Source organism: Ceratocystis lukuohia, assembly GCF_044167205.1.
Source record: "Ceratocystis lukuohia strain C4212 chromosome Unknown Supercontig6_pilon, whole genome shotgun sequence".
Lineage (NCBI taxonomy): Eukaryota > Fungi > Ascomycota > Sordariomycetes > Microascales > Ceratocystidaceae > Ceratocystis > Ceratocystis lukuohia.
Window position 1 is genome coordinate 349,811 of NW_027263525.1, and position 24,204 is coordinate 374,014.

Genomic DNA, 24,204 nt, shown 5'->3' on the forward strand with positions numbered 1-24,204 from the left:
AAAAAACGGCGGGCGGGGGGAGAAGGGGGGAAACTCGGGGGATGCCGGAGCTAGTCGGAGCGGGAAAGCCGGCGGATGCTCGGTAGCTTTCGTCGCAACAATATGAAGAGGCAGCTAGCAGCCCGTAAGATGGAAAAAACTTGACTGTGTTCTTGCAAAGGGCTCGTGATGTTGCATAGCCAAAGCACAAATTTCCTAAGCTTTTGAGTATGCCCCACTATGAAACTAGTGGCGGCTGCCAGCTGATGTTTGCCAGCTGTAGGAGGCTGCTGGATTGTTCAGACAGCCATGCTGCCACCTGTAGCCACCTGCCACAATTGAGAATGAGGCACCGACAAGCCCACAAAGCTTTTCATAGCAACGCACTACCAAAAGCCGTCAACTCGACTTGACGATCCTTGGATTTTGAATTTAGGTTCTCAATTTTACCCCAGACGGAGACCCCCAGTCCTGGCACGCCAGTCTTTGCTCATTTGCTCTTTCCGCGTGTCTTGGGACCCTTACTCAGCTCTTTCAACCGTTCAGCTAAGCTTCAATGGCTGCTTCCGGAATTCGCAGTCTCACGGAGGCTCTACGGTCATTGTCAGTATCTTCGGCTGCGCCTATCAGATCAGGCACCTCTGTGATAGCAGTATGATGCGCTCTTTCTTTCTATCCTGAGATATTTGCAGAATTAGCGTTAACAATTCTTCTAGAAAAATGCCCGCGTGGTAGGCATGAACCGTAGCATAACTACTACCACTACTGCCGCGCCCCAAAACTTTACTACTGGTATGGAAGTCTTCTTTCGATCCACCTCTTTCCCACTCTTCGATTCGTTATTCTCCCCCCTCTGTCTCTTTCCTCTCCTCTATGCTACACGCAACGAAACGCCCACTAACTCCGTTCTCCAGATGTCCCCGTTACCATCCACTCCTTTCCAGCTCTAGAGCCCGTTGGTCTCGAGCAATGGTCCTCCAAACACCTTTATGTCCCCCTTCGCCGCGACATTCTTCATAGAGCCGTCATTTTCGAGGGTGACAGCACACGACAAGGCACGGCCTCAACCAAGACACGGTGGGATGTACATGGCTCGAAACGCAAAGTCCGGCCACAAAAGGGCAGTGGACGTGCGCGAGCCGGCAGTCGCCAATCGCCTGTCTTCCGCGGTGGAGGTGTTGTCTTTGGCCCACATCCGCGCGACTTCAGCACCGACCTCCCCCGCAAGATGTACGACAAGGCGTGGCGCATGGCCCTTTCTTACCGCTATCGTCGAGGTGAGCTAGTCGTGTGCGAAGACGGCATGGAACTGCCTCTCATCTCCGACTTCACCTCTCTGCGTGATGCCGACTTCCTTGAGCCACAGCTCGTCGCTGGCTACCTGCGCAAGCAAGCCGTACAAATGCTCGAGGCCCACCAATGGGACCGCTCTCACGGCCGTACTCTGTTTATCACCAACGATGTTCGTGACAACCTTTTTGATGCCCTAGATGAGGCCGGCGATCATGGTCGTGTGCTGGTCCCAGATGAGGTTGATGTCAAGGATCTCTTAGAGGAGGGCCGGCTCGTTATTGAACGTTCGGCTTTACAGCGCCTCATCTCGGAGCACCAGAGCGATCTAATCAGCAAGATTGTCATTGGTGGTGTCTTGCCAAAGGGTCCAGAACTAGGCAAAACGGTTGTGGCATGAGACACAAAGAGCGAGTCCAGTAAAATTATGCGAGAATTAAGGGCAAACCTCTAGTCGAGAAGAAGACAAGTCGTCGTACTAGCAGTGAAAGAAGCAAAGGTTGGAGCCGCAATGGCATGTAGCACTATTGCACTGCTTTCTGTGTAGAGCAGTGTCTGTACCAAATATATCTGTATAATACGAAGCGAGAGAACACCGCTACCACTGGACGAGGTTACAAGACAACACGTGTATAACAGACATTACATATTCAATGCCAAGGCTAGGTAAGAAACAACGCTTTTTTTAATCCAAGGTGACGTAAAACAAGCACATCAAGGCTTGTGCAAAGACGGAATTTAAAGACTATGCCATAAGCAACCAACCCCAAACACCATTCATAAGAGTCCCGAAGACGTCATGAAAGAAAGCACGCTATGGGCGCGCTAACAGTACCCCCCCCCCCCCCCCAGAAACCTTTCTCATAGGCCCATCAACTCGCACACGTTCATGTTCACCATCTCATCATAATATGGTTGGTACTGTCCACCTCTATCTGAATTAGCCCCCAACACTGGTTCGCCCCCGTCTCCAAAACGAGCCACTGCCTGAGCATTCAAGCCCTCGGGGAATCCGGGGATGTAAACTTGCGGGTCACGACTGGTCAGGGCATTTGGAAAGTGGAAGTCTATATCTACAGAGCCTGTAGACATCAACGGGACTTGTGCTATGGGTGTGGAAATTGGAAGAGACTGGCTGGATATGTTCGTCCCCAAAGGCGAGAGAGGGGCTGTATTCTGACTAGGACATCTGTCAGCGGCCAAAGAGAGGACTAGTTCAGGGGCCTGGGCAACAGCCTGTGCCAAAGCCTGCGCCGCAACAGTTAAAGAACGGCTTCGTGAGGCTCGGCTACTACCAACTAGATTCTGCGAACGAGGCGGGGGAAGACCCGACGCCATTTGGTGTGGCGGGGTGCCCAGACGACAGAGATGTTGCTTGTTGGGAGGCACTCCTTGATGGACATCCTGCTGAGAACGCGGCTTGGCATAAGGGAGGCTAGGCTGGGCTGGTGGGACCTGCTTCCGAACGTGTTGCAAGTAGTCATTTTGGACGTGCGCAAACCGGGATGTCTGGTACATCTCTACCGGTAGATTTTGCGGTAAAGGCTGGGCTGGCTGCACCATAGGAGTCATGTCCCAAGTCTGAGCATCTGAAGCATGTTCATGGTTTAGGCTGCCAGGCTGGAAGTCGCCCTGGCCAGATATTGCCATGGTCCTGTGGTTCAGCCCCGTCGCGGAAATTTGTGCCTGTGCAGCGGCCTTCCCGTAGAGATACTGGCCGATCTCGGGGTCATTACAATGAGCATGGCCCTGGACCACGGCATGCAAGCGCTCTACTTCTGCGCAAAGATCCCGGACCTCTTGATGCAATCGGCTGTTTAACTCGGTTGTTCGCGCATATTCTTCCTCTCTCATCATCCGTTCCATCTTCTTCTTGTGGCGAGATCGAGCTGCTGCATGCCGGTTTCTCTGTCTCGGAGTGAGAGGGCGTTTCTCGTCTTTCTGAGTGGCAGCAGTGGGAAGAGCGGAAGCATCACAAGAAGCATAAGGCGCAGCAGCCGAAGCAGAGACTTTCATTTGGCTTTCCGCCCCATCCGGAGCCGGGTTGACTTGGGCACAAGGAAGGAAGGAGCCACTGCTGTCATTGTAGCCTGTATATGAACCCTGGGACGGGGGTCTTGTAGAGCTACGCGACATAACAACCGAGCCGCTAGTCGAAGAGTCCTGGACTGAGGTTAAAGCCGAGGCCCTATTTGAAGATGAGGCTGACGATGACAGAAGCAGCTGGGTTTCCGGGGCAGCGGGGCCGTTGGCGGCAGCATGCACAGGAAGCGGGGAAGGTATTAAGCTCTGTTCGTCGCCCGTTGATTCGCGATCACTCGCGTTGCCAAGAGCACCGGAGAATTTCTGTCCGAATTTATGAATCACCAGATCATCAGAATCCGAATTGCCGGCCAGAAACCCCGAATAGCTGCCGGGGGAAGGCATAGCATAGGCAGAAGTCGGAGAGATTGAGTCTGAAACAAAGGCATCAATTTTGGGAGGTGGAGAATAAGAGGAGCTCGGCTTGGGAGACTGTAGAGCCCCTTCTGCAACAATAGATTGGCTCTGCATGGGGACACTCAGCCAGGCCATGTCGACCAAGTGAATCAAGGAGCAGTGGTTGGTCTTATCTAATCTGATCTGAGCAAAGCCTGCTAGGAGCGATCGGCGTCCAAGGAAACTGCAACGAGGCAAAATAGCTCAGAGGATAGGAATAGGAAGGAATGACAACTCAAATATCAAGCGATAGAATGCCGGTATTCGAGGTTACCGGTAGAATGATGCAGTTGCCTGTTATGTCTTGTAGGTATGCTAGTAGGGAAAATCTGTCACAAAATCTAGCTCTGCAGTTATTTCCAGGCCCAAGGCCGCAAAGATAGACAGATCCGCACTTCTAAAGCTCCAGCGACTTTCCAGCAGAGAGCAACCGAGAAAGCTACGGTCGCACGAAGTCTGAGACTAGCCTTGAGGAGACAGGCCCGATGGTGGGCCAAGCTGTGCGTGCTGATCTGCTTCTTTTAGGCGAAATAAATGAAGATTAGAGTATCTGCATAGAAGCTGACAGAGAGGCGACCACGAATATCAAGAAGTAGAGTCTAGAAGCTCTATTAAAATCGAAGCAGGTTGCCAGCAATAAAGGGAAGAAGAAGTTAAACCGAAGCGAACGCAACCGGTAGGAGGAAAGAAGACTAGGAAGGAAGGAGGGAAAGCAATCCTCTTTTGTAGCATGGGCACCTGCCAGATTCATATAATATACTACTTTCCCAGAGACGGTTTGGACTGCCAAGCGGCACGACTCAGCGAAGGTAATATCCTTTGTAAATCTGTAGACGAAGCGACGCAAGCCTGATTCGAGCAGCCATCCAACCAATCACAACACGGCCGCTTTTCGTCACTTTCCTATTTCTGACTCTTTTTGCGACTCATTTTCTCCATACCCTACCACACGGCCCAGTCTTTGGTATGTCTCTTGTTAAATTCAGCTCGATTCTTTATATTTTATCTATTTTCCTTGTGTTTCGCTTTTCCTAGTGCGCGCCAGGCCAACTTGTCACTCCCTGCATTGAGAAAAAAACAGGCCGACTTATGATTCGGGACTTCGATTAAAGCTTCTGGTCGCTAGACGGCTGCCGATTGCCAGCTAGCTGACAAGCCGACACCCCAACTTCGTATTGCCCTTGGGAATTTGGGAGGCGAGAGGTCAGCACAGCAAGAGATAGGGCAAACTGGTACGAGACTTGCATCGCATAGCCCATATAAACAGTATATCTGGGTCTTCTTCTCTTTGCTTCTCAATTGACACAGAAACAAAATCACTATTTTCATGTTTCCCATCCTCCTAAAAGCAGAAGTAACAGCCCCAGCAATGAATATGTGTGTGTCTCAATCCACACCCACACAGTCTGCGCTGCGTTGCGGGGAGCGAAGAAAAAGAGATAAGAAAAGAAAAGTAAAGAACGAGATAGCAATTGCTGCTGCGCTATGAAGAAAAGCTACGCTACAGGCTACTACCTCACAGCTTTGCCTCAACGTCCTCTTAGCGAAGGTCGGCGGTCTAGAGTGGGGCCAAAAGTATTAGCTCGGCAGGCTCGTTTCTTTCCAGATCGGGCCTCGCGGCCAAGAAGGCCATATATATGTATATACATGTGCCTTATCAGCCCCCCTCCCTTTCTTGGTGAATGCTCAAGAACTTTGCTGTGCTGTGAATGTGGATGGATGGATCTTGTGCCTTTCTTTGGCATGTGTCTCACGTCATGCAAAAGGTAGAAACGAAAAAAAAAGGAAAACAAATAAGAATAGAAATTGCGAAAAGGGTGACGCTTCATAACGAGGCAAATGACCCGTTCCATAGTAGCAGCAGTAAGCAGCTCATGGCTTCAATCTCCCAGGACAAACACACTACAACCCATTAAACGAGGATAAAGAAGCAAAGGGCCGATCTTCGCTTGGCCTATGATAGGTCTTTCGTTTTCCCTAACTTGCGCATATTCTATTTCCTATCTCCTCATGACTTCACACGTCCTTTTGTACTTTGCCCTCCTAGCCCGTCGTGGAGGGGAAGGAGGGGGCTCGTGACATCGTCATTCCTCGATGCTTTATCGATGTTTTCAGCCATTGCGGTAACAGGCCAGACCGCCGGGTCTGCAGACGTGGGTCTGCGCCTCTGTCTCCCAGGTCTTGTCTCCCCCAGGTCTTCCAAGTTGCCAACCCAAGTCCAGCCAAGCCCATATAAAAATCCAAGGCCAACTAGTAGCACAAAGAAACACCCCTCCTCTCCTTCTTCTCCCAATTGTGACATGGGCGAGCGGCATCAGCACCAGCACCAGCACCAGCACCAGCACCAGCAACAGAAACAACAGAACCAGCAAATAAGCCAAGCCACTCGAACAACCCCACTCCTAAGCACAAAGATGTGTGTGTGTGCTGCGTTGCTTGAAAAGGAGCTCCAATTTTCTCAACAAGGCAAGCCAATCCAAAGCCACCCCCAGTCTCTATCTCCCTTACCATCCTAGCCAGGCCAGATGAATCAGTCACGCTAAGCAACCCACCCCAACTGACTCGTGCTGTTGCCAAGCTGTACGATGAGGATGAGACACAGTTTCTGATCGATGTTCCTTTTCTTGCTCCCTCACGGCTCGTTGACCATGGATGAGATCCTGCCTGTGCTTTTCCGTCTGGCCATCTATCCCGTCTCTCTGTCTACTTTGTTCGATCTGCTGATTTTTTTGCCTCTTGATTTTAGCTTCTGTTGGGGAAAAACAACATTGGGGAATCTAAGCCTCTGCTTGCTCTCCCAGTTTACAAATTGGCTATTCAAGCAGGTCTTGCCCCTAGCAAGCGCCCAAGAACCGGAAAAAGAAAAAAAAAAAAAAAGAAAAAAGAAAAACCACTCAAAGGTTAAAGGCAAGTACCAAAAATCATGCACGAATCTCACCACTTAAAACACACCATGTGAATGAAACATTTCAATGGAGAGGAATCTCAGACATGAGAGAGACAGTACAAACCTATAATCCCACCCTTAGGGGGATCGACTGACTGACCCGCTGTCTCGCTGACTCGGGCTTTGGTGCGTAACCAATCAGCATTGAAGCCTCGCAAAGTCACCCATGCTGTGGCCTAGAACCTGACTCGCCGCTTTCTACTACAGAGCAAGTGTGGCTAGTATTATAGTGGCGTTCTAGCACAAGGTGTGGCGCTAGGCTGCCTATATTTCACGTGATACCGCGTAGCTTGCCTAAACACTAGCCAATTTAATCTACGCGCAAGGCTTCCAAGTGGGGCAACAAGCATTCCACTATCACGAGCTCCCTCACGCGTTCCCATCCCATTGTTGCACCATCAATCAAACCACGACCTAACAAATGCAATATCTCCTCTCTTTCAACCCCCCCAAAACAATATAGTCCAACACATAGCTCTCTTTGACGTATCTTCTACACACATCGTTTTTTATTCCCGTTGCGAGCCCTCTTACAACTTCCTCGCCATGGCCGACAACATCTCAACCCCGCGCATCACCGCGCCCTACCTCGACCGCTACATCAACCAGAATGTGATTCTAGTAGGCCGCGTTGCTGAGCTGCGCGGAGATACAGCTATGATTGAATCTGACGGTATGGTGACCGTTGTCCTAAATCGGGTATGTTCTCGCCCCCAGTCAGCCATAGCCAGCCGACGTTTAGGCCCTAGCTAACTCTCCCTCTCTACCTGCCAGGAAGCGCATCTCTCTATCAACAACGGTGTCCACCTTATTGGCAAAGTCAATAGTGACTTGACTCTCAAGGTTCTCAGTGCAGGTGACCTTGGGCCGGATGTGGGTAAGTCTTGTCTCTCCTCTCGACCCTCAGCGCCAACCTCCATGCTCTCGCCCTGGAATAATATGTGCGCGTATTGACCTATCCACCCCTTTTTCTACAGATTACAACATGTATCATGACGTAGTCCAGGCTACACATCAGTTTAAGTCAATCTTTGTCGTCGAGGCGTAGAGTCGTCCGGCTTTGATTACGTATGTAGAAAATAGCAGATATAAATGACATCACGACTCCTTTTTTGACTGTTGCCTGTGGCTCAAGTCCATACATGTGTACTAAGTGCCCATTTAGAGGACAGGACGCCTTGTTCCCCCATAAATAACTTGGAAATACTTCAATTTGTTTAATGGTAACGTATATGGATTTCAAGACCACACCAGCCATTACTGGTTACCCATCAGTAACCCCCAACTTATAACCCTTATCATCCTGTCCTTATTCTTCCCGTATGCTATATTGGCTCTCACTGCTTCCAGCACTAACTTTACGCACATCTCTTCTTTTTGTCTCGCGCTCACGCTCACGCTCCTCTTCCCGTCTCAACATCTCACCTAGTTGTCCTTCCGCCCTTTGTGCACGAACCTTCCATATCTTGCGCTCATTGTGGCACTCACGTAGCTCAGCCTTTAGTGCATGGACTGTCATATTTTCCTGGTTCTTGGCTTGTGCCACCTCTTGGTACAGCGAGTCGACTTCTTGCTGCAGCTTACGCACCTCTTCCAGGCTAGGGCGAACAAGACACATGGAGCTTCCAGACTGGCGTTGTTGCTGCGCAGTGCGGCCACGCCATGACATCTTCCATCCAGAGCGTTCCTTGTTGGCAGAAGTATCAATCGTCTTAGTGCTAGCTTCGCTTGTTGCAGTGCTGATAGTGGTACTTCCACGACTATTTTTGTCCTGACGAATCCGAACAGAACCACTGCTAGTAGCACTTTCAACGGATTCAATAGTATCGACATTAGAGGTGTCAGACTCCCTACACATAGTAGTCTTAGAGAAAACCTCAGGTCCATTAGCGGCCTTGTCAATAATAGGCTGCTGTTGCCTTTTCTCTGGTCTTGCAGCAGCCGTTTCGAAATTTATATTGTTTTTGCTAATTTCAGTGTTAGGGCCGACAACAGCTGCCATGATTGCAGAAACCATAGCATCTTCCTGTGGAGTACCCTTGGATTCATGCAGCTTTTGATCTCCAGAGGTGTCGCAATCTAAAGCAATCTCAGCATCCAGACTCCTGTTGCTTTGATCCATGTTGCAAGTGTCTCTGATATTGGACAGGACTCGTCTTAGGCGCCTGTGCCTTGGCTTTATTCGAACAGCGCCATTTCCTAAGTGGCTACCATCAAGGTCAGCTACAGCAGTTGTTGAGGCTGCTGCGATAGAATCCACTGACGTGTTGAAGACATCATCACTGGCTTCTTTTTCTAGTTCGGCAAGCTTCTTATGGGTCAAAGCTGCAGACTTTCCTTTATGTAGCGTGGGTACAGCATCTACTGGTGATAGGGAGTGCCCATGATGGCGATGAAAGAGAGCACCTAACGAGCGGACTGTGCGCAAGGCTCGTCCAGGTGTTCGGGTAGTGCTTGAGGTTTCAGTAACCATTGATACTTCCGAAGTAACCATATTGGCCTTGATATCATTTTCGAGTGAAAGTGCTTGTTTTTGAGCTTTGATAGGAGTCTGGGGCTTGTTCATGATCTTTTAAAGCATCGTCAATAGAATTAACATAAGAGCACTAAATCAAGAAAAAGGGACAGCATACCTCTTGCTTCTGTTGGTCAGGGGATTGACTTTGAAAGTGACCATCAATATAGGCTATCGGAGTTCTATTTTCATAGTCGGCAGACAAATGGGCCGTAGCCCGATTATAACTTGTAGGGACTTCTCGGCGCTTGAAAGCCTTGAGGGTCTCCTGAGTATGAAATGACTCCATAGGGCTCATGGAACGGTCAGGATCACCTACTCGAGCCTCCCGGTTCACTTCTACGTTAGGCGAAACCACACGGGGGGCAGTAGAGTTATTGGTAGTATCTTCGTCGTCAAAGTTGAAGGCAAAGGGACGAGGAGAATTAATAGGCACGCGAGCCGGAAGTTGATGTTGGGGCCGATTCTATCTTTGGCCTGGGACAGCATTAATTTTGGGCGCAGAGCGGGTCAAAGAGGTTAGTCCAATATTCTTGGGACTGCAAACAGGAAGCTCAGTGATAGTATCACCACCCTTAAAGCCAGAATCCTGTTGCTGTTGTTGGATACGACGAATGTACGAGAGAGGTACAGGCATGTTGGTAGCTGAAGCCTGTAAATGGGGTGGTGAATGTGTTGGAATTCGGCTATCAATGCGTTCGCGATGTTTCGGGCGTGGTTGTGGTTTAGACTCGCACTCAATATCAGAGTTTTCGTACGACGGGACTCTACGAATATGGACACTATGTGGTAAAGCCGCAGCAAGATTCTTTTCTCGAGAAGAAAATGCCTTTGGGAAAAGCTTGCGCGCCGACTTTAACGGTGATTGTGGTCTAGATCTTGGTTCTGGTGAAGTGCTTCGTGGCGTCTCTCTTGGAGAAGATAGTTCAGGTATAGGAGATGCCCGCCAAATACGGGAGGGATTCTGGTTTAGGCTATTGTCAGACTGTTGGAAAAAAGAAGTGGAAACCTGAGTTGAGGGCGAAAATGGCCGGTATTGGTTTGATCGGGTTTGTTGTTGCTGGGGTTGCTGCAAATTGTTTGACACAAACGGACGAGCAATGCGGACTTCCAACACTCTATTGTTTTTAAGCTCGGGCACGATGTCTCTCCACAACGATATCAATAACGAGGCGATGTCATTGGCGTTTCGGGCTTGTTCAACAAGACGTTTTGTTGCTTCTAGGTCCACAGCAACTGGTGTAGTAGCACCTGAACCAGAAGGCCCTGAGCCCGAGGCTGAATCAAGCCCAGATAGATGAGCACCTGTTTCAGTGGATGGAGTGCTGCCAGTTAACAAAGGCCCGAAGACAATTCCTAGACCTTGAGCACCCAGTTGTTCCTCGCCGTTCCCCATGGCAACAGACTTCTTAGCAACCGCTGCCATGAGAGCCAACAACCCAAACACACCACAAATTAACTCACGCCTAGGCTGATAATTGACCGCACCAAGGGCAAGTGCAATCAGATTGGCTGTAACTTTTGTCTGCTCGTCACGTGGTAATGATGAGTGGTTATGTTGGTATGTGACCTCTTCCAACGCTTCAAATAGAGCTACTGAACCTAGAATGCCCCCCGGGATGGCGTTTAGAAACCGTTTGAAGGCAGATGCTATATCATGAGGCCCAGTCTTAATATGGGACGGAAGCCCCTCGCACCGGATAGTTTCCGAGATGTCGTGGCCGCCATGGTGAGCATATAGATAGTACTCATACAGTTCATTAACTACCCTGTATGATCCAGGCACGCGAAACAGGCCGGGGACCCCCATATCTAGTCGATTAGTCAATAATCTGTAGGTTAGTCTACCTTCATTTTGGTCAAGTAATAACCAGCAAAGAAATGCTTACAGTGCTCCAGAAGGTACACGCCAGTCTCATGTAGACATGACGGTAGCATTACTGGTCTAGATAAAAATGGATATGGAAGCGACAAAACACTAACACCGCTGATGCGAATCATAGCATCAAGGCCGACATATCGTGGCATATTCTTTTTCACAAGTGGCCTCATATAATCACCGACTGATTTCTTAGTGAGTTTGAGACCCGTATCTGCCTGCTTAGGGCTTGGGCTTGACGTGCTGGCTCTAAAGAGCCGAGCCAGCAAGGATCGACGAGGCTGCTCAGGCGCATCGGGCTCGCACTTTTCAAGACATGTCAATAGCTGTCTAAAAATTCGAGATTACTATTGCTTGCTAGCTCATGAATAAAAACTCACCTGCAATGCGCGGAAGTTTTCCGCTTCCAACATATGCACACCGTCCAGCTTGAGCACAACAACATTTTGTCAGTTTGCTTCTACAAGTATAAGATTTGTGAGGGCCTTTTTCTGCTAGTTCTCTTACCTTGGCAGCCGCCTCATTGAAACGCGCGACAAACTCGTCCCGGTCTTCACCGTTCTCCTGCCGGTTGAGACTAGCCCATGTCTCACTTGGTCGCAACTGCGGCTTCGACTTGGACCTTAGGCCTAAGCCCAAGCCTCTCACATAGCCCTGGCCTTGATTCAAGGCCGATGCGGTTGTCATTGACACTGGCAGTGCGGGAGTTGATCTATTGTTTTTATTAGACATCTGCTGCAACTGCTGCAATCCCGTGGTTGCAGAGTCTGTGGGTCCACGATACAACGGCCCGGGTACATAAGAGCCGGACAGAGATGCTGATGTGGATGCGGGAGATGATGATGGCGCAGTCCTAGGACGAAGCATGCGAATACGCCGGGCTCGTACATGATCGTCGGGATTCTCGTGATCGGCTTTGTGCTTAGTGTCGTCGTCGTCGAGTTGGCTGGATGGAAACGGGCTGGCTATGGGCGATATATGCTGCCGTGACATTATGAATACAGCAACAAATGAAGAAGATGCCTGATAGCAGTAGTTCGAATAGTAAGGCTGCCCTTGGCACAGATAGATACAGCAAGAAATTGGAAGCTATACTCAAGGAAGTTGTTAGGCTGCAACAGTAGTAAATGGACAGCAGCCTAATATAGCTTCAGCCTAAAGGCAGTGAATCCTGCTTAGCAGTATATGAAAGTGATGATAGTAAGATAGTTTAACATAATAGGAATTCAGAAGAAAGAGAGAATGAGAAGGACTGGCTTAGCAGCCTGAAATGATTGCAGCACAGGCAGTGTACAGCAACACAACAGCACAGCAACAAAGCAGAGAAAATCCTTCTCAGCTTACTTTGTGTTGCTCATAAAGAGATGAAGAGAAAGAGAATAAGACTAGCCCTAGAAGAATAGAGAAGGGGGAAACGAAGATGCCTGATGGAAAACAGGCATGTGCAGTGTTGTCCTTTGTTTGGTTTTGGGACCTTCCTGTTTTCTTTGTACTATTTTTTTCTTTGTGTCTTTTTGTGCTGGTTGCTTGGTGGTTGAGTCCAAGCTTAGAACGAGCTTAAGAAGGAACCTGTCTTGATCAGAGCAAGTGCCCTAGCGGGTTTTGAGCACTTGCCAAATTACAAGTTGGGCTAGCCGTGAAAGACGCTCTGGCTGCTCTTGACGCCGTGCTGGGGCCTGAGGACAAAGTCTAGGAAAGCTTTATGAAAATACAAAAACAAGGAAATAAGAGGATAAGAGGATAAACGCATCTGTGATCCAAGCATGTGAGATCCTACCACAAACAACAGAAACAAAATAATATTAGCTTGACCAGGGTCATGGACTGAAGTATTTCGTCAACACTTTACATGCTCGTACAGACTACCACATATACAAGCTTTGCTTCATGTTGTACCCCAGCCTACCATATATCGTAGCCGCCTAGGAAACAAAAGTCTGTTTCACACACAGTACACTATGAGAATGCTCAAGAAATAGCTTACAGCAAATCTTGTTTACCTTAGACCCTGTGTATATGTACTTGTCAATGCTCAATCTAAATGTGGAAGGCTAAAAACCAAAATCCTAACCCTAACCCTGGTCAAGACTCTGTTGCACAACATATGCTCATCGCATTGCGTCCAATTTCCTGTTTCCGTGAAACGAAGGGAAGCCACATCTTAAGGAACCCAAAATTAAGACTCACAAGATACTTCTGTTTATATTCATTACAGAAAAATAGTGCCAGAAAATAAAAAGCGCAAATAGATCCTTTATTATACCAGAAAAAGTCGAGATGGAAAAAAAAATCAGAAAAAAAAATCAAACCTCTGTGTAGGCAAATCGTGGCTAAGAAAAAAACCTCGGTTTCTTTTAGTTTCCTTTCCCAACGTCGTACAAGCAGAGCATCAATCTACTTTTGTTGCGGCTGCGTGTACCGAGCGGCAATCTGGTTTTGGCGGTTAATCTCCTGTTCATCCTCTTCTTCCCCGTATAAATTGTCCGTCTCCTCGCCGTGTAGCAAGACGTACTTGAGGATGTCCGAGAGAGAGATGATTCCTCGTAGCTTTGTATCGTCATCCACAACCACCAGCCGATGCACCCTGGACTTCCGAATTGTGTCGAAGATAGAGTCGAGGCGATCCTCCTCGCTGCAAGTGTAGATACCCGGTGACTCATCCGCACGCTTGCACAGCGCTGTGCCAATGTCTTCCGACAGCTCCTCGTATATACCACCCTGGATGCAGGGGATGATGTCGACGGCCTCAAACACATTCAGCACGCGGTTATTCTCATCAACAATAGGGATAGACGAAATATTGTGCTGTACCATAAAGTGCACAGCGTCCAGCACTGTATTGTCCATACTGAGTGTAACCAGGTCTGTGTAGGTGCCTAAACCAATCTCTTTGATTGACTTGCGGAGCAACACTGTGTTCATCTCGTTATTCACTGCGATGAACTTGAGAATGCGGTATTGCGTTATGACGCTTATAACCGTCTCACGCCCCGTTTCTTCGTCAATATCAACTAGCGGTATTCTGCGTGCACGGGTCTGGAGCATTTTTCGGAGAGCTTGGTATAGCGGCTTAGTAGGTTTGACCGAAACATCTTCAATTTGTGACACGCCAATGGCGTTTTCAATAGCTATAAAGTATATTATGTCAGACCCGGTAGTTTTGCTGATCAGAAGATGCCCATAGTAACTTACAGCGAAGATTAGCTAGCTTGAAATGCTCGAGAGCGCCCATTTCTTCAGGAAACAGGCAATAGTACTGGATGACGTTGATGTAGTCTGTGGCAGTAAGTAACCCCGCAAAGGTCGATGTTGCGGCATCCCATAGCGGTGCCGAGACGATGGCTATTCATTCATCGTGTTAGGAGCTTGGCATCTACGGCTGGAGTCGGCAAACACATCGTACGCACCATTTTGAATGAGTATGTTGAGGCTCTTCTTGATCAGCAGGTTGTTATCAAGAACAATGAGGCGGAAGGACATGGGAAGGACATCGTAGCTTGTCCGGACTTTAAGGAAACGGCGAATTGTTCTCTGATTCGAAAGAAGAACGCAGTTGTTAGTTAGTTCAGCCTAGCGACATGCTTAAACATTTCAATGGGATATCTTGGGGCTTGTCGCATTGAGCATGCGGTGGCCAAAGTCTGATGAAAGGAGACAGAAACGAAAAGAGAAAAAAAAAAGGAAAAGTCAAGGCGTATAGCTACATTTAATGCGTTCTATCAGATGTCTCAAAAAACACACATCACAACAAATCACAACCTTTCCAAGGTAGAAGAATAACAGAAGATGCTTACTAGACCAAGTAGTTGGAGGTATTCAGCCTCAGGCAGACTCTCCTCCGTCTGTGATTGGACCATTATATTTGATGGCGAGAATTTGGTAGCAAGCGGCGTTATTGGCTCGGTTAGGTCGTTGAGTGTTATGAGGTGACCTGGCGACGTCGGACGGCCAAGAGGTTCCGTAGAATACTGGAGGAGCGGAGGTGCTATAGATCCCAGTGTTGCAGCTACAGCAGGGGGAGGCAGTCCTGATACCGAACTGGGATTTTCTGGCGTATTCTGAATAAATGATGATGGCGTCACAATGGTTTGTGGCGTTGAAGATGCTATTGATGAGTGGAGGGACGCGGGGTTGGCAATGCAAGAAGCGCCTGTGCCTACGTCTGTGGCTTGTTGTAGCGCAGGATCTTCGGCGGTCTCAGGCGCAGGAGCCAGTATTTCGCTCGTAATTTCACCTTCCAGTTCGAGTGCAGGCTCGGGGGGCGGAGTGTCAGTTGCGGCGTGTATTTCGCTAGAGGTAGCAGCAAGTATGGCAGCGGCAAGCTGTTCAGGTTTATCGGATGAGTGGAGAATTGGCCCAGAGGACGTTGTCGTGATGACAGCAGTCGTAGGGGCGATCGGATCAACCGCGTCGGGTTGAGCAATAGTGGGTGTGGGATTTAATGGCAGATTGTCGTTGTTTGTCGAGGTATGATTGTGGTGGTTGTCGATGTCGATGTCAATGTCGGTCTTGGATTGTGGTTGTGGCAATGTCGGGGTGCCACTATTGTGGTGGTCCTCAGTAACAGCGATATCAGCGGCAGTCTTGGTAGCAGTGGTATCAATGACAGTAGCGGTAGCACTCTGCTGGTTGCTATCGTTTACGGCTAGTAGAGCCTCCTCCTCCTCCTCCTCCTCCTCCTCCTCCTCCTTGCCTGCGGCTTCGTGGGGTTTTTGCTCCATGCCTAAAGAAGCGGCACTATTGGCCGCATTGGCCTCAGTGGCTTCTGTAGCTAGTTCAGTGGACATGAGTAGTGGGGGAGGGGGTGATGGATGGGATACAGGGGCTTCAGATCCGGACATAGCTAGGCTAGAAGGCGATGTTTGTCTCGCCTGCTTGTCCTATATTATGACGAACAAGACAACAGAAGTAATAGAAAAAAATCAAGCGTGCGACGATAGAGAGCAAATAAAGCCGGCAATTGGTTGTAAAGCTTGACCACTGTTGGTTGCTATCAAACGTCGGCGGGTGGGTTTTCTTGTAGCGTGTAGGTTCAGGGCATCACAACCGCTTTGAGGCCTAAAAGAAGCCTAGGATACAGAGGCACAGCGAACGCCAAAACTGACAAATGTGTACCAAAGAAGTTGAAGATCTTCGCGACAAACAATTCTGGTCGGAAAAGACAGGAGTTGAGAAATATTATGAAGAGAAAGAAAAGAAGAAGGACGAAAAAACCGGAGCCTCAAAAAAGATGTGCTTCCTTGATTACTACATCGCTATATGCAGTGAGCGGGTGGTGCATCTTTTGATTTGACTTATCCTTTATTCCATATGTTGGCCTTTGTTACTTGTCATATATCACGTCACCTTTTCTATCCCGACTATAATAACCAGCCAGCCAAATCAACCCAGACCCGGCCGGGCCAGTCAAATCTCGATCAATTATGCTAGTGATGGGCTTCTGTCGTCACTGATAAGCCTTTCTTGGAGCACCTCAACTCCGCACTTCGCTTTATCATATTGTCGAGAGGGCGCCAAATTTAGCTTGACACAGGGCTTAGCTGACTTGGTGCAAAAGGGGTTGCGATTAGTAAAAGTTTGTGTTGATACAATCACGTGAACTATAAAATTTAAGGGTTATGCGTGAACTCGACAGAGAAAGATCCAAAGCACTAGGTCTTGTGCAGCGTGAAGCGCCCATATCATGTAATATTTATCCCATGGAAAGAAACATGCCAGTACAGGGTAACCCAAAAATAAGAAGGGAAATAATTTAAAGAAGGAAGGCTGTTAATAAGAAGATAGAGAGAGAGAGAGAAGCTTGTCTGTGCATAGTTAAACCCTTGTCGACATTTTATCAGCACAAATAAGGGTAAAAAGGTCGAATAACGCAAGTACTTCATTACCTCCCTAGGTGCACGGTCTTCTACTGGTCATCACTTGAGAGGAGTAGAAATCGACGTACAGTAGAAGCGGATGGAGAGCAAGTCATGGACCTAATGAACCCTGGCGAATGCAGGTACATACTCACGCTCATACAGGCGTTCTTCGCTTTGCCTTTGCTCCTTCAAGAAAACCTAAGGGCTGGGCTTTGTGTGTCTTTTTGCTGTGATTGCAGGAGACGTGATTCAGCACATAGGTTGGGAATTAAGGGATGATGGTTGACAAGAACAGCTCTGAAATGGGTTGGAGAGTGCCTGAGATATATGAAGCCATAGTGACAAACAGCAAGGGTATCTATTAAACTTTGTGTGGTCTACCGAAGAGGAAGTTGACGGGCCATGCAGTCATGTGGTGCTATAGGTGAAATAAAGGCATTGTGCTGATAGGAGGGGTAAGGGTGAGGGGCGAGGGGCAGGCAGGCTATTGCTGTACTGCGCTCTCTTCTCGTAGGTGAGTGATATAATTAAAATGTGGTGTCTCTTAATCAGTACTTGGGCTCTATTTTGCTAGTTCTAGTTGTCGCCGGAGAGACATCCGCGGAGAAAGACCTGCATTTCAAATGTGCGGCATACTAGGGACAGGTAGTATGTATCATGTGGCTACAACCTACAGATACTACATCTTACGGATGTGGATAATTATAGTAAGCCTCATAAATCACTCACGCGATATACGTACACAATCGTGGCCATTTTACGCCTGTCTCCTTGATTCAACTGCTAGTCAGGCTTGCGAGACCAGAGATTGCGTTTTTTGCGTTGTCTTGTACTTGACCTGTACTAGCCAGTCTTGTATCAGACAGACAACACTCTATTCCGGCCTTGTGGCTTACTGAGACCCGTGATTAGTACTTCTACCTTTTGTCTAGCTTTCTACAGACTGAATTCTTTGTATAATGACTTTACTTCCACACTCACCACTACTTGCCTTTTTTCTTCCACATGATCCCAGGCCCCGCGTCCAGCCGGGCGTTTGCTGCCTGGAATTCCCACTCCAGTTAAGACCAACACACATGCCATTAAGAAGGCTAACTCTCCACTACAGGAGTGGCTAGCTTTTTTCTGCCTTATTCTAGGATGCTTCTGTATATGACTTTTATTTCAACCTGGCAATTACTATATTGGCCGGTAGAATACTGCTGGTAGATGTAGTTTGTAGACGTAAATCGAAGCTTGTGTATTGTACCACAAAGGAACTTTCTCAGGCTCCATTCAAGTCAGGCTTAGGCTCTGCATTCAGGGTCCCACAAATACAACAAGCTAGCTGGCCCCTTGCAAGTATGGGGTCATAACTTACAGGGTTACTAGAGGATAGCTACAGAGTCCTACAGGATACTACAGGGTACTGCAGGGTACTACAAGGTAGCTTAACAGGTACCAAGTACAAGAAGTGACAAGACATAATTAGTTAAACATCCAGCAACCCTGTTGAAGCACAGCCAATGCGATTATCGAAGACCTTCGAAAAGAATTAATTTTTTGATTGTCATTTATTTTTCTCCCTTATTTATTTTCTTCTTTTATTTCGTTGCTTTGTCTCAGCATTCCAGTTTGGTGCCTTTTCTTTGCTGCTTCTGCCTCTGGTCTTTGCCCTCCTCAAAGCCAGCCAGAAAATCCTCCTTCGGCCCAAGAGCCTTATTTGCGTTTGCTTAGTACGCCAAACACGCTTCTGCCCTTTGCCTTGGCCGTTTTCACCTTTTGTTTCTCTTTTTTTTTTCCCACTCCATCGTCCACGTCCCGTCCATCGCCAAAGGCCTCAGGAGAAACACAAAAAAACAGCGCTGTTTGTCTATTTTATCTTCTATCCTCCCAGCAGCAGCAGGCTGGATTTTTGGCTCATCTATCGTCATCTACATTCTCATTAATTGCGCGGTTATCCATCGCTCTCAGCAATGGGCGTCTGTAATTCGTGCTGTAACGGTTCGTCACCATCTGTATTCATCGCCACGCATCTTCACACTGCTCGTATTCATAGTTGATCCAAATTCTACATCTTGGCCTCCTTCATCTCTTTTGCCCTCTGCCTTGTGTCTATGCTGTCGCGATCCGATGTTTTGCGTTTTGCCTCAACTAACCCAGGCTTTTTGTTTCTCTTGTCAGGCCGATCAGGAGACAGCCTTTATGATCCCATACTGGCCGAAAATGAGCGCGAAGCTGTTGCCGAACTCCTCCAATATCTAGAAAACGTGAGTGCCATCGTTCTCTGTATTTTCGCTTATTACACTTGGTTTATCGCGGCTCGTCACCACTCCTAGCGCCACGGCCACCACCAATATCATCATCAAGGGCGCTCCTTCATACTTGTACCTCCTACTAATCTGGCCCTCACTCATCATAGCGTGGCGATACCGACTTTTTCTCAGGCGAGGCCTTGGCAGCCTTAAGTACACTTGTCTATTCAGAAAACCTGGATCTCCAGCGCAGTGCCAGCTTGACCTTTGCGGAAATCACCGAACGAGATGTGCGCCGAGTAAACCAAGCCACGCTCAAACCCATAATCTATCTGCTTGGAAATGCCGACATAGAAGTCCAGCGGGCATCGAGTGCCGCCCTAGGAAACCTTGCTGTTGACCGTGAGTACCGAAGATAATATCGTTTGCTTGTTACCAATGCCGACTCCGCAAGCTTCTTATATATAACCGCCGGCAGTTCTATCGCTAATATGCTTGGCCAATTTTTCTATAGCCGACAACAAGGTCCTTATTGTGCAAATGGACGGCCTTCCACCTCTGATCCGTCAGATGCTCTCGCCCAACGTTGAAGTTCAGTGCAATGCCGTCGGCTGCATCACTAACCTTGCGACTCATGAAGACAACAAGGCCACTATTGCCCGATCAGGGGCCTTGGCTCCTCTGACTCGCTTGGCCAAGTCACGCGACATGAGAGTGCAACGTAATGCCACTGGGGCTTTGCTCAATATGACACATTCTGGTAAGTCCTCTAAATTCGCAACCATTAATGATCGGCTGCCTTGCTAACACCACCTAGACGAAAACCGCCAACAGCTCGTCAACGCTGGTGCCATTCCCGTCCTTGTCCAGCTTCTGTCCTCCCCAGATGTCGATGTCCAATACTACTGCACCACGGCCCTTAGCAACATAGCCGTGGATTCAAACAACCGCAAGAAGCTTGCACAAAACGAATCTAAGCTGGTCCAGTCACTTGTCAACTTAATGGACTCTGGCTCGCCCAAGGTCCAATGCCAAGCAGCCCTGGCTCTCCGCAACCTCGCATCCGACGAAAAATATCAGCTTGAAATTGTCCGGTCCCATGGTCTGCAGCGCCTCCTCCGTCTTTTGCAATCTTCATACCTGCCACTTATTTTGTCGGCAGTTGCTTGCATTCGCAATATTTCGATTCATCCTCACAACGAGTCGCCTATAATAGAGGCTGGCTTTCTGAAACCGTTGGTGGACATGTTGGGGTCTACTGATAACGAGGAGATTCAATGCCATGCTATCTCGACCCTGCGCAACCTGGCGGCCAGCTCGGACCGCAATAAAACCTTGGTGCTTGATGCTGGAGCTGTGCAGAAATGCCAGCAGCTTGTTTTGGATGTCCCGCTCTCCGTTCAGTCTGAAATGACAGCGGCTATTGCCGTGTTGGCCCTGAGCGATGAGCTTAAACCTGATCTTCTGAACCTTGGAGTTTTTGACGTCTTAATTCCTCTGACGTACTCGGATAGCATCGAAGTTCAGGGAAACAGTGCAGCGGCTTTGGGCAACTTATCCTCAAAGGTTGGGGATTACACAATCTTTGTTCAGAATTGGTTTGAGCCGAATGGTGGACTTCACGGCTACCTTGACCGCTTTCTTCAAAGTGGAGATCCTACTTTCCAACACATTGCTATTTGGACTCTGCTGCAGCTAATTGAGTCTGAGGATAAGAACTTGATCTCTCTTATCGGTAACTCGGAGGATATCCTCAACGAGATTAAGGCTATTGCGAACCGTATTCCTGACTCTGAGTGCGAGGATGATGACGACGAGGCCGAGGTTATTACTCTTGCCCAGCGTTGTCTTGAGCTTTTAGGTCACAGCCTTCCGAAGACTCACATTGAGGGTTAAGTATCACTGACAGAACAGACCTTGCTCGGGTTGTGTCAACTTCTACGGCGATGGAAGCGCTTGCTTGCTTGTCTGTCTGTCTCTTTGATCTTTCTTTCCGATATCTTGGCGTTGCTTTTTTTTTCTCTTTGCTTGCCTTTTCTTGTCCTCTTTTCTTCCTCTTTTCAGCGCAACTTCATTGTTTTTCTTTTTGCTTTTCTTTCCGGTATCCCTCTCTGCCCTTTTTTCTTTTATTTTCTCCCGCATGAAATGGCGTTTATATGGCGTGCTTGGCCTCTTTTTTTTTTTTTTTTTTTGTTTTCTATGTGCCTGCTATTGGCTACTTTACTACTTGGATGGTTATCCATCGGTCAGCTTTGATTATCTTTTGCTCATCATATATTGCTGACTCTATTTTTATTTCTACTCTTAACTATTATTTCCTTGTTCTTTTGCCGTCTTGTTCATTTGGATTTTCTTGCTGTCACTATTTCCTCCTTGTTGAGTGCTGGCTGACTTGGAGGTCCGGATTCTTTTTGTTTCTTTTGTTTCTTTGTCGTGCTTATCGTGGTTTCTTTTGTATTTGGCCTTTCGCTGCTCTGCCATTCTATCTCGTTATCTCGCAAATCTCTGCTCTTCTATCGGATATTTGGGACTCGAATTGAAAGGGGCCTTGGATTGTTTGTAGGTAGAACAGTATACTCAAACGCAGATACCGTGTTTTAGTAGGACGAATGATCCGCCTTTAGCCTCTGCAAGGGTGCATTTCATTTCCTGATCTTCGTATCGATTATCTTTGTTGAATTGCTGGTCATGATGAATGTGTCTGGGCAATTGAGGCTGTCTATGGATTGCATATGCATAGTGCCGTGCTGTATTTTTGCAGAGGTCCCTTTCATAGTGATTTGTATCAACCGTGCCAATGCTCAGTTCTGAGCCTGTCAGGATGCAAAGTAAGTATATGCATCGGATTTATAGGGACAACAATTCTTTCTGTCGTTTGCTTCTGGCAATTCATACCATACACGTGGACGCGGACATTATCGTAAAGCCATTTATTTTACCGATAACAGCCCGTTCTTGATCCGTTTCAAATCCCAGAATGGAAACTTGTAACGGTACACGACTTTGCCTGTCACCAAGGCTAAGGGCAGCGGCCCAAAGTCTCTGCAATCCCTCGAAGCCTTGAGGTTATCGCCAACTAGCCAGCAATGGCCCTCGGGAACCTGCAACATATCCTGGCTGCTTCCGGGGTTGCCCACTAAGACGTAATCACCAGGCAAACCAATTACGCGCTTGACACCGATCTCCTTATTGATGGGGATGTCGTAGGCAACCAAATCACCGACTTGGACGTTGCGCCCAATGCGACACAGACGGTTGATAACCAGGCCTTCGCCAGCGACAGTGAAAGTCGGAACCATGGATGGACCCTGTGCAGGACCGAAGGCAACAATATGATCAAATGTGTATTGCGAGATGCCAATGACCTGAATAGCGACGGTGATGGAGAAGACAACACCACGGAAACGGGGAGAGGCCCAGCTAGAGCGGAGAAAACCGGCCATATTGTGCGGGCTGGGGATAGAAGGAAGAAGGTGGGATGTAGTGTAAGCTGGGGCCTAGAGCCGCTGCGAGAAATAGCAAGCAAATTGTTTTGGATTAAGGTTAGAGCTAGGGTATAAGGGAACCAAGACTTCTCGTGAAGCCCGATCATAGATAGATGTTCATGAGAAGCCATTGGTACGAACTAGGAGTATTCGCATGTGATTGGCTGAAATGTCAAAATTTGCGGGGTTCTGTTATCCTGTACCAAAAAAAGTCAGTCACTAGGAATTCTCCGTATATTCTCTAAAAAGCTTCCAAAAAGCATTTGCGCACTGCTGCTAACTGCAACACATCGCCTTTGCAACCTTTGCAACAGCGTTGCAGTCCCCCCCCCCCCACCTATTGAATGCCAAGGACCGTACGACATGATCGCAGCTCCGGGCCACTTCAATATGAAAATAGCCCTCTACCGCACTTTTATCGTCCCAGGGCTCCTTGCTCATGGGGCGCCTCTTGTTCTACAGCCTTCTTTTTCTCCATGCAAAGGAGGCCCGTCAGCAATAGCTATGATGGTATCTAGAATTCGAAGTGCCCAGACAGCAATTCCCATCTGGCATTCCTTCTCGACAATGCCACTGCGTCTCAACAAGTATCGCAAGCAGCTGGACCCGAGCGCGATGCCACGCGACTGGAATATCACGGCCCCCGAAGTTATGATTGCCGATAATCGCGGAATCCGTGGCCCAACACGCACATCAACCATCCTGGAAAAGCTCGATCTGGGAACCTACTCTCTGCGCATGGTAGCCAACCCTGGAGGCCAATTGCCCATCTGCCGTGTGGTACACATCGCAACCGAGGCCGAGCTAGAGAGAAAAAGGCAGATGGTAGAGGGCCAAAAACTCAAAAAGAAGTCGGCGAAGGCGATTGAGATCAACTGGAACACCACAAAGCACGATCTGAGCTACCGCATGAAGCAGCTAGGCGAGTTCCTAAACAAGGGCTTTGTAGTAACCATTACAATGACCCGTAAGCGCAGAAAAGAGCAGTCAACGAAAGAGCACATTGCTGAAGTCACAGAGTGGGTGCGTGACGCAGTGAATGCAGCCAATGGCTCTATTTCTAAAGAGGACTTTGACAGCGGTACAATGACGCGCCGCTTGAGTGTGGAGCGCAAGTCCATGGTGGTTCATTGGAACATAAGAAAAGACGACCCTATCTACTCGATGCGACAGCTCACTGCCCTCTTAGAAAAGGGCTTCCTAGTAAACGTCGTATTCTCGTCCAGCCTTGAGGCCCAGCAGTCAGAGGAAGAGTTTAAGCGGGAGACCACCGAGTGGGGAATGAAGCCGATCGCGGATGCGGGAGGGAGAATTCTCAAGGATGAGACTGAGAGCAAGTCAGGCAGGGTGTCGCGCCGGATCACAGTGGATCAAGTAGGGACACTTGCGAGTCGGAAGGAGTAAGGGGTGTGTGAGCGAGCAGAGAGAGCTTTGAAAGCAGAGGAAAGCTGCAGTGTACGATTACGATTACATCCCATCTGTATATTATTTCTTGATTTCTTGATACCTTGGGCACGGAAAAGCGAGGCAGAGGATGCC

At 48.4% G+C, this 24,204-nt stretch overlaps 9 protein-coding genes across 9 annotated transcripts; 4 read left to right on the top strand and 5 right to left on the bottom strand.

The window, feature by feature from the left end:
- Positions 1-535: 535 nt before the first annotated feature.
- On the top strand, positions 536-1,669 carry HOO65_060098 (mitochondrial 54S ribosomal protein uL4m; the record flags this gene model as incomplete). The annotated part of the gene is made up of 3 exons (XM_071003961.1): positions 536-631; positions 696-771; positions 894-1,669. The coding sequence occupies 3 exons, from the start codon at positions 536-538 to the stop codon at positions 1,667-1,669; spliced, it is 948 nt and encodes a 315-aa protein (XP_070857448.1).
- A 461-nt stretch (positions 1,670-2,130) lies between these two features.
- HOO65_060099 (uncharacterized protein) lies at positions 2,131-3,843 on the bottom strand (the record flags this gene model as incomplete). The annotated part of the gene is made up of 1 exon (XM_071001054.1): positions 2,131-3,843. The coding sequence occupies one exon, from the start codon at positions 3,841-3,843 to the stop codon at positions 2,131-2,133; it is 1,713 nt and encodes a 570-aa protein (XP_070857449.1).
- A 3,397-nt stretch (positions 3,844-7,240) lies between these two features.
- On the top strand, positions 7,241-7,742 carry HOO65_060100 (Replication factor A protein 3; the record flags this gene model as incomplete). Its single annotated transcript, XM_071004084.1, has 3 exons — positions 7,241-7,393; positions 7,469-7,571; positions 7,696-7,742. 3 exons carry the CDS (start codon positions 7,241-7,243, stop codon positions 7,740-7,742), a joined length of 303 nt encoding a protein of 100 aa, XP_070857450.1.
- Positions 7,743-8,003: 261 nt separating this feature from the next.
- On the bottom strand, positions 8,004-9,260 carry HOO65_060101 (uncharacterized protein; the record flags this gene model as incomplete). The annotated part of the gene is made up of 1 exon (XM_071001055.1): positions 8,004-9,260. The coding sequence occupies one exon, from the start codon at positions 9,258-9,260 to the stop codon at positions 8,004-8,006; it is 1,257 nt and encodes a 418-aa protein (XP_070857451.1).
- A 415-nt stretch (positions 9,261-9,675) lies between these two features.
- Positions 9,676-12,081, bottom strand: HOO65_060102 (uncharacterized protein; the record flags this gene model as incomplete). Its single annotated transcript, XM_071003710.1, has 3 exons — positions 9,676-10,859; positions 11,189-11,393; positions 11,596-12,081. 3 exons carry the CDS (start codon positions 12,079-12,081, stop codon positions 9,676-9,678), a joined length of 1,875 nt encoding a protein of 624 aa, XP_070857452.1.
- A 1,401-nt stretch (positions 12,082-13,482) lies between these two features.
- On the bottom strand, positions 13,483-15,929 carry HOO65_060103 (5'-AMP-activated protein kinase subunit gamma; the record flags this gene model as incomplete). Its single annotated transcript, XM_071003706.1, has 4 exons — positions 13,483-14,216; positions 14,281-14,430; positions 14,496-14,619; positions 14,883-15,929. The coding sequence occupies 4 exons, from the start codon at positions 15,927-15,929 to the stop codon at positions 13,483-13,485; spliced, it is 2,055 nt and encodes a 684-aa protein (XP_070857453.1).
- A 3,113-nt stretch (positions 15,930-19,042) lies between these two features.
- HOO65_060104 (Vacuolar protein 8) lies at positions 19,043-21,076 on the top strand (the record flags this gene model as incomplete). The annotated part of the gene is made up of 4 exons (XM_071003767.1): positions 19,043-19,195; positions 19,348-19,582; positions 19,695-19,940; positions 19,998-21,076. The coding sequence occupies 4 exons, from the start codon at positions 19,043-19,045 to the stop codon at positions 21,074-21,076; spliced, it is 1,713 nt and encodes a 570-aa protein (XP_070857454.1).
- A 1,034-nt stretch (positions 21,077-22,110) lies between these two features.
- HOO65_060105 (Mitochondrial inner membrane protease subunit 1) lies at positions 22,111-22,623 on the bottom strand (the record flags this gene model as incomplete). The annotated part of the gene is made up of 1 exon (XM_071001056.1): positions 22,111-22,623. One exon carries the CDS (start codon positions 22,621-22,623, stop codon positions 22,111-22,113), a length of 513 nt encoding a protein of 170 aa, XP_070857455.1.
- Positions 22,624-23,055: 432 nt separating this feature from the next.
- Positions 23,056-24,069, top strand: HOO65_060106 (translation initiation factor IF-3; the record flags this gene model as incomplete). The annotated part of the gene is made up of 1 exon (XM_071001057.1): positions 23,056-24,069. The coding sequence occupies one exon, from the start codon at positions 23,056-23,058 to the stop codon at positions 24,067-24,069; it is 1,014 nt and encodes a 337-aa protein (XP_070857456.1).
- Positions 24,070-24,204: the final 135 nt, after the last annotated feature.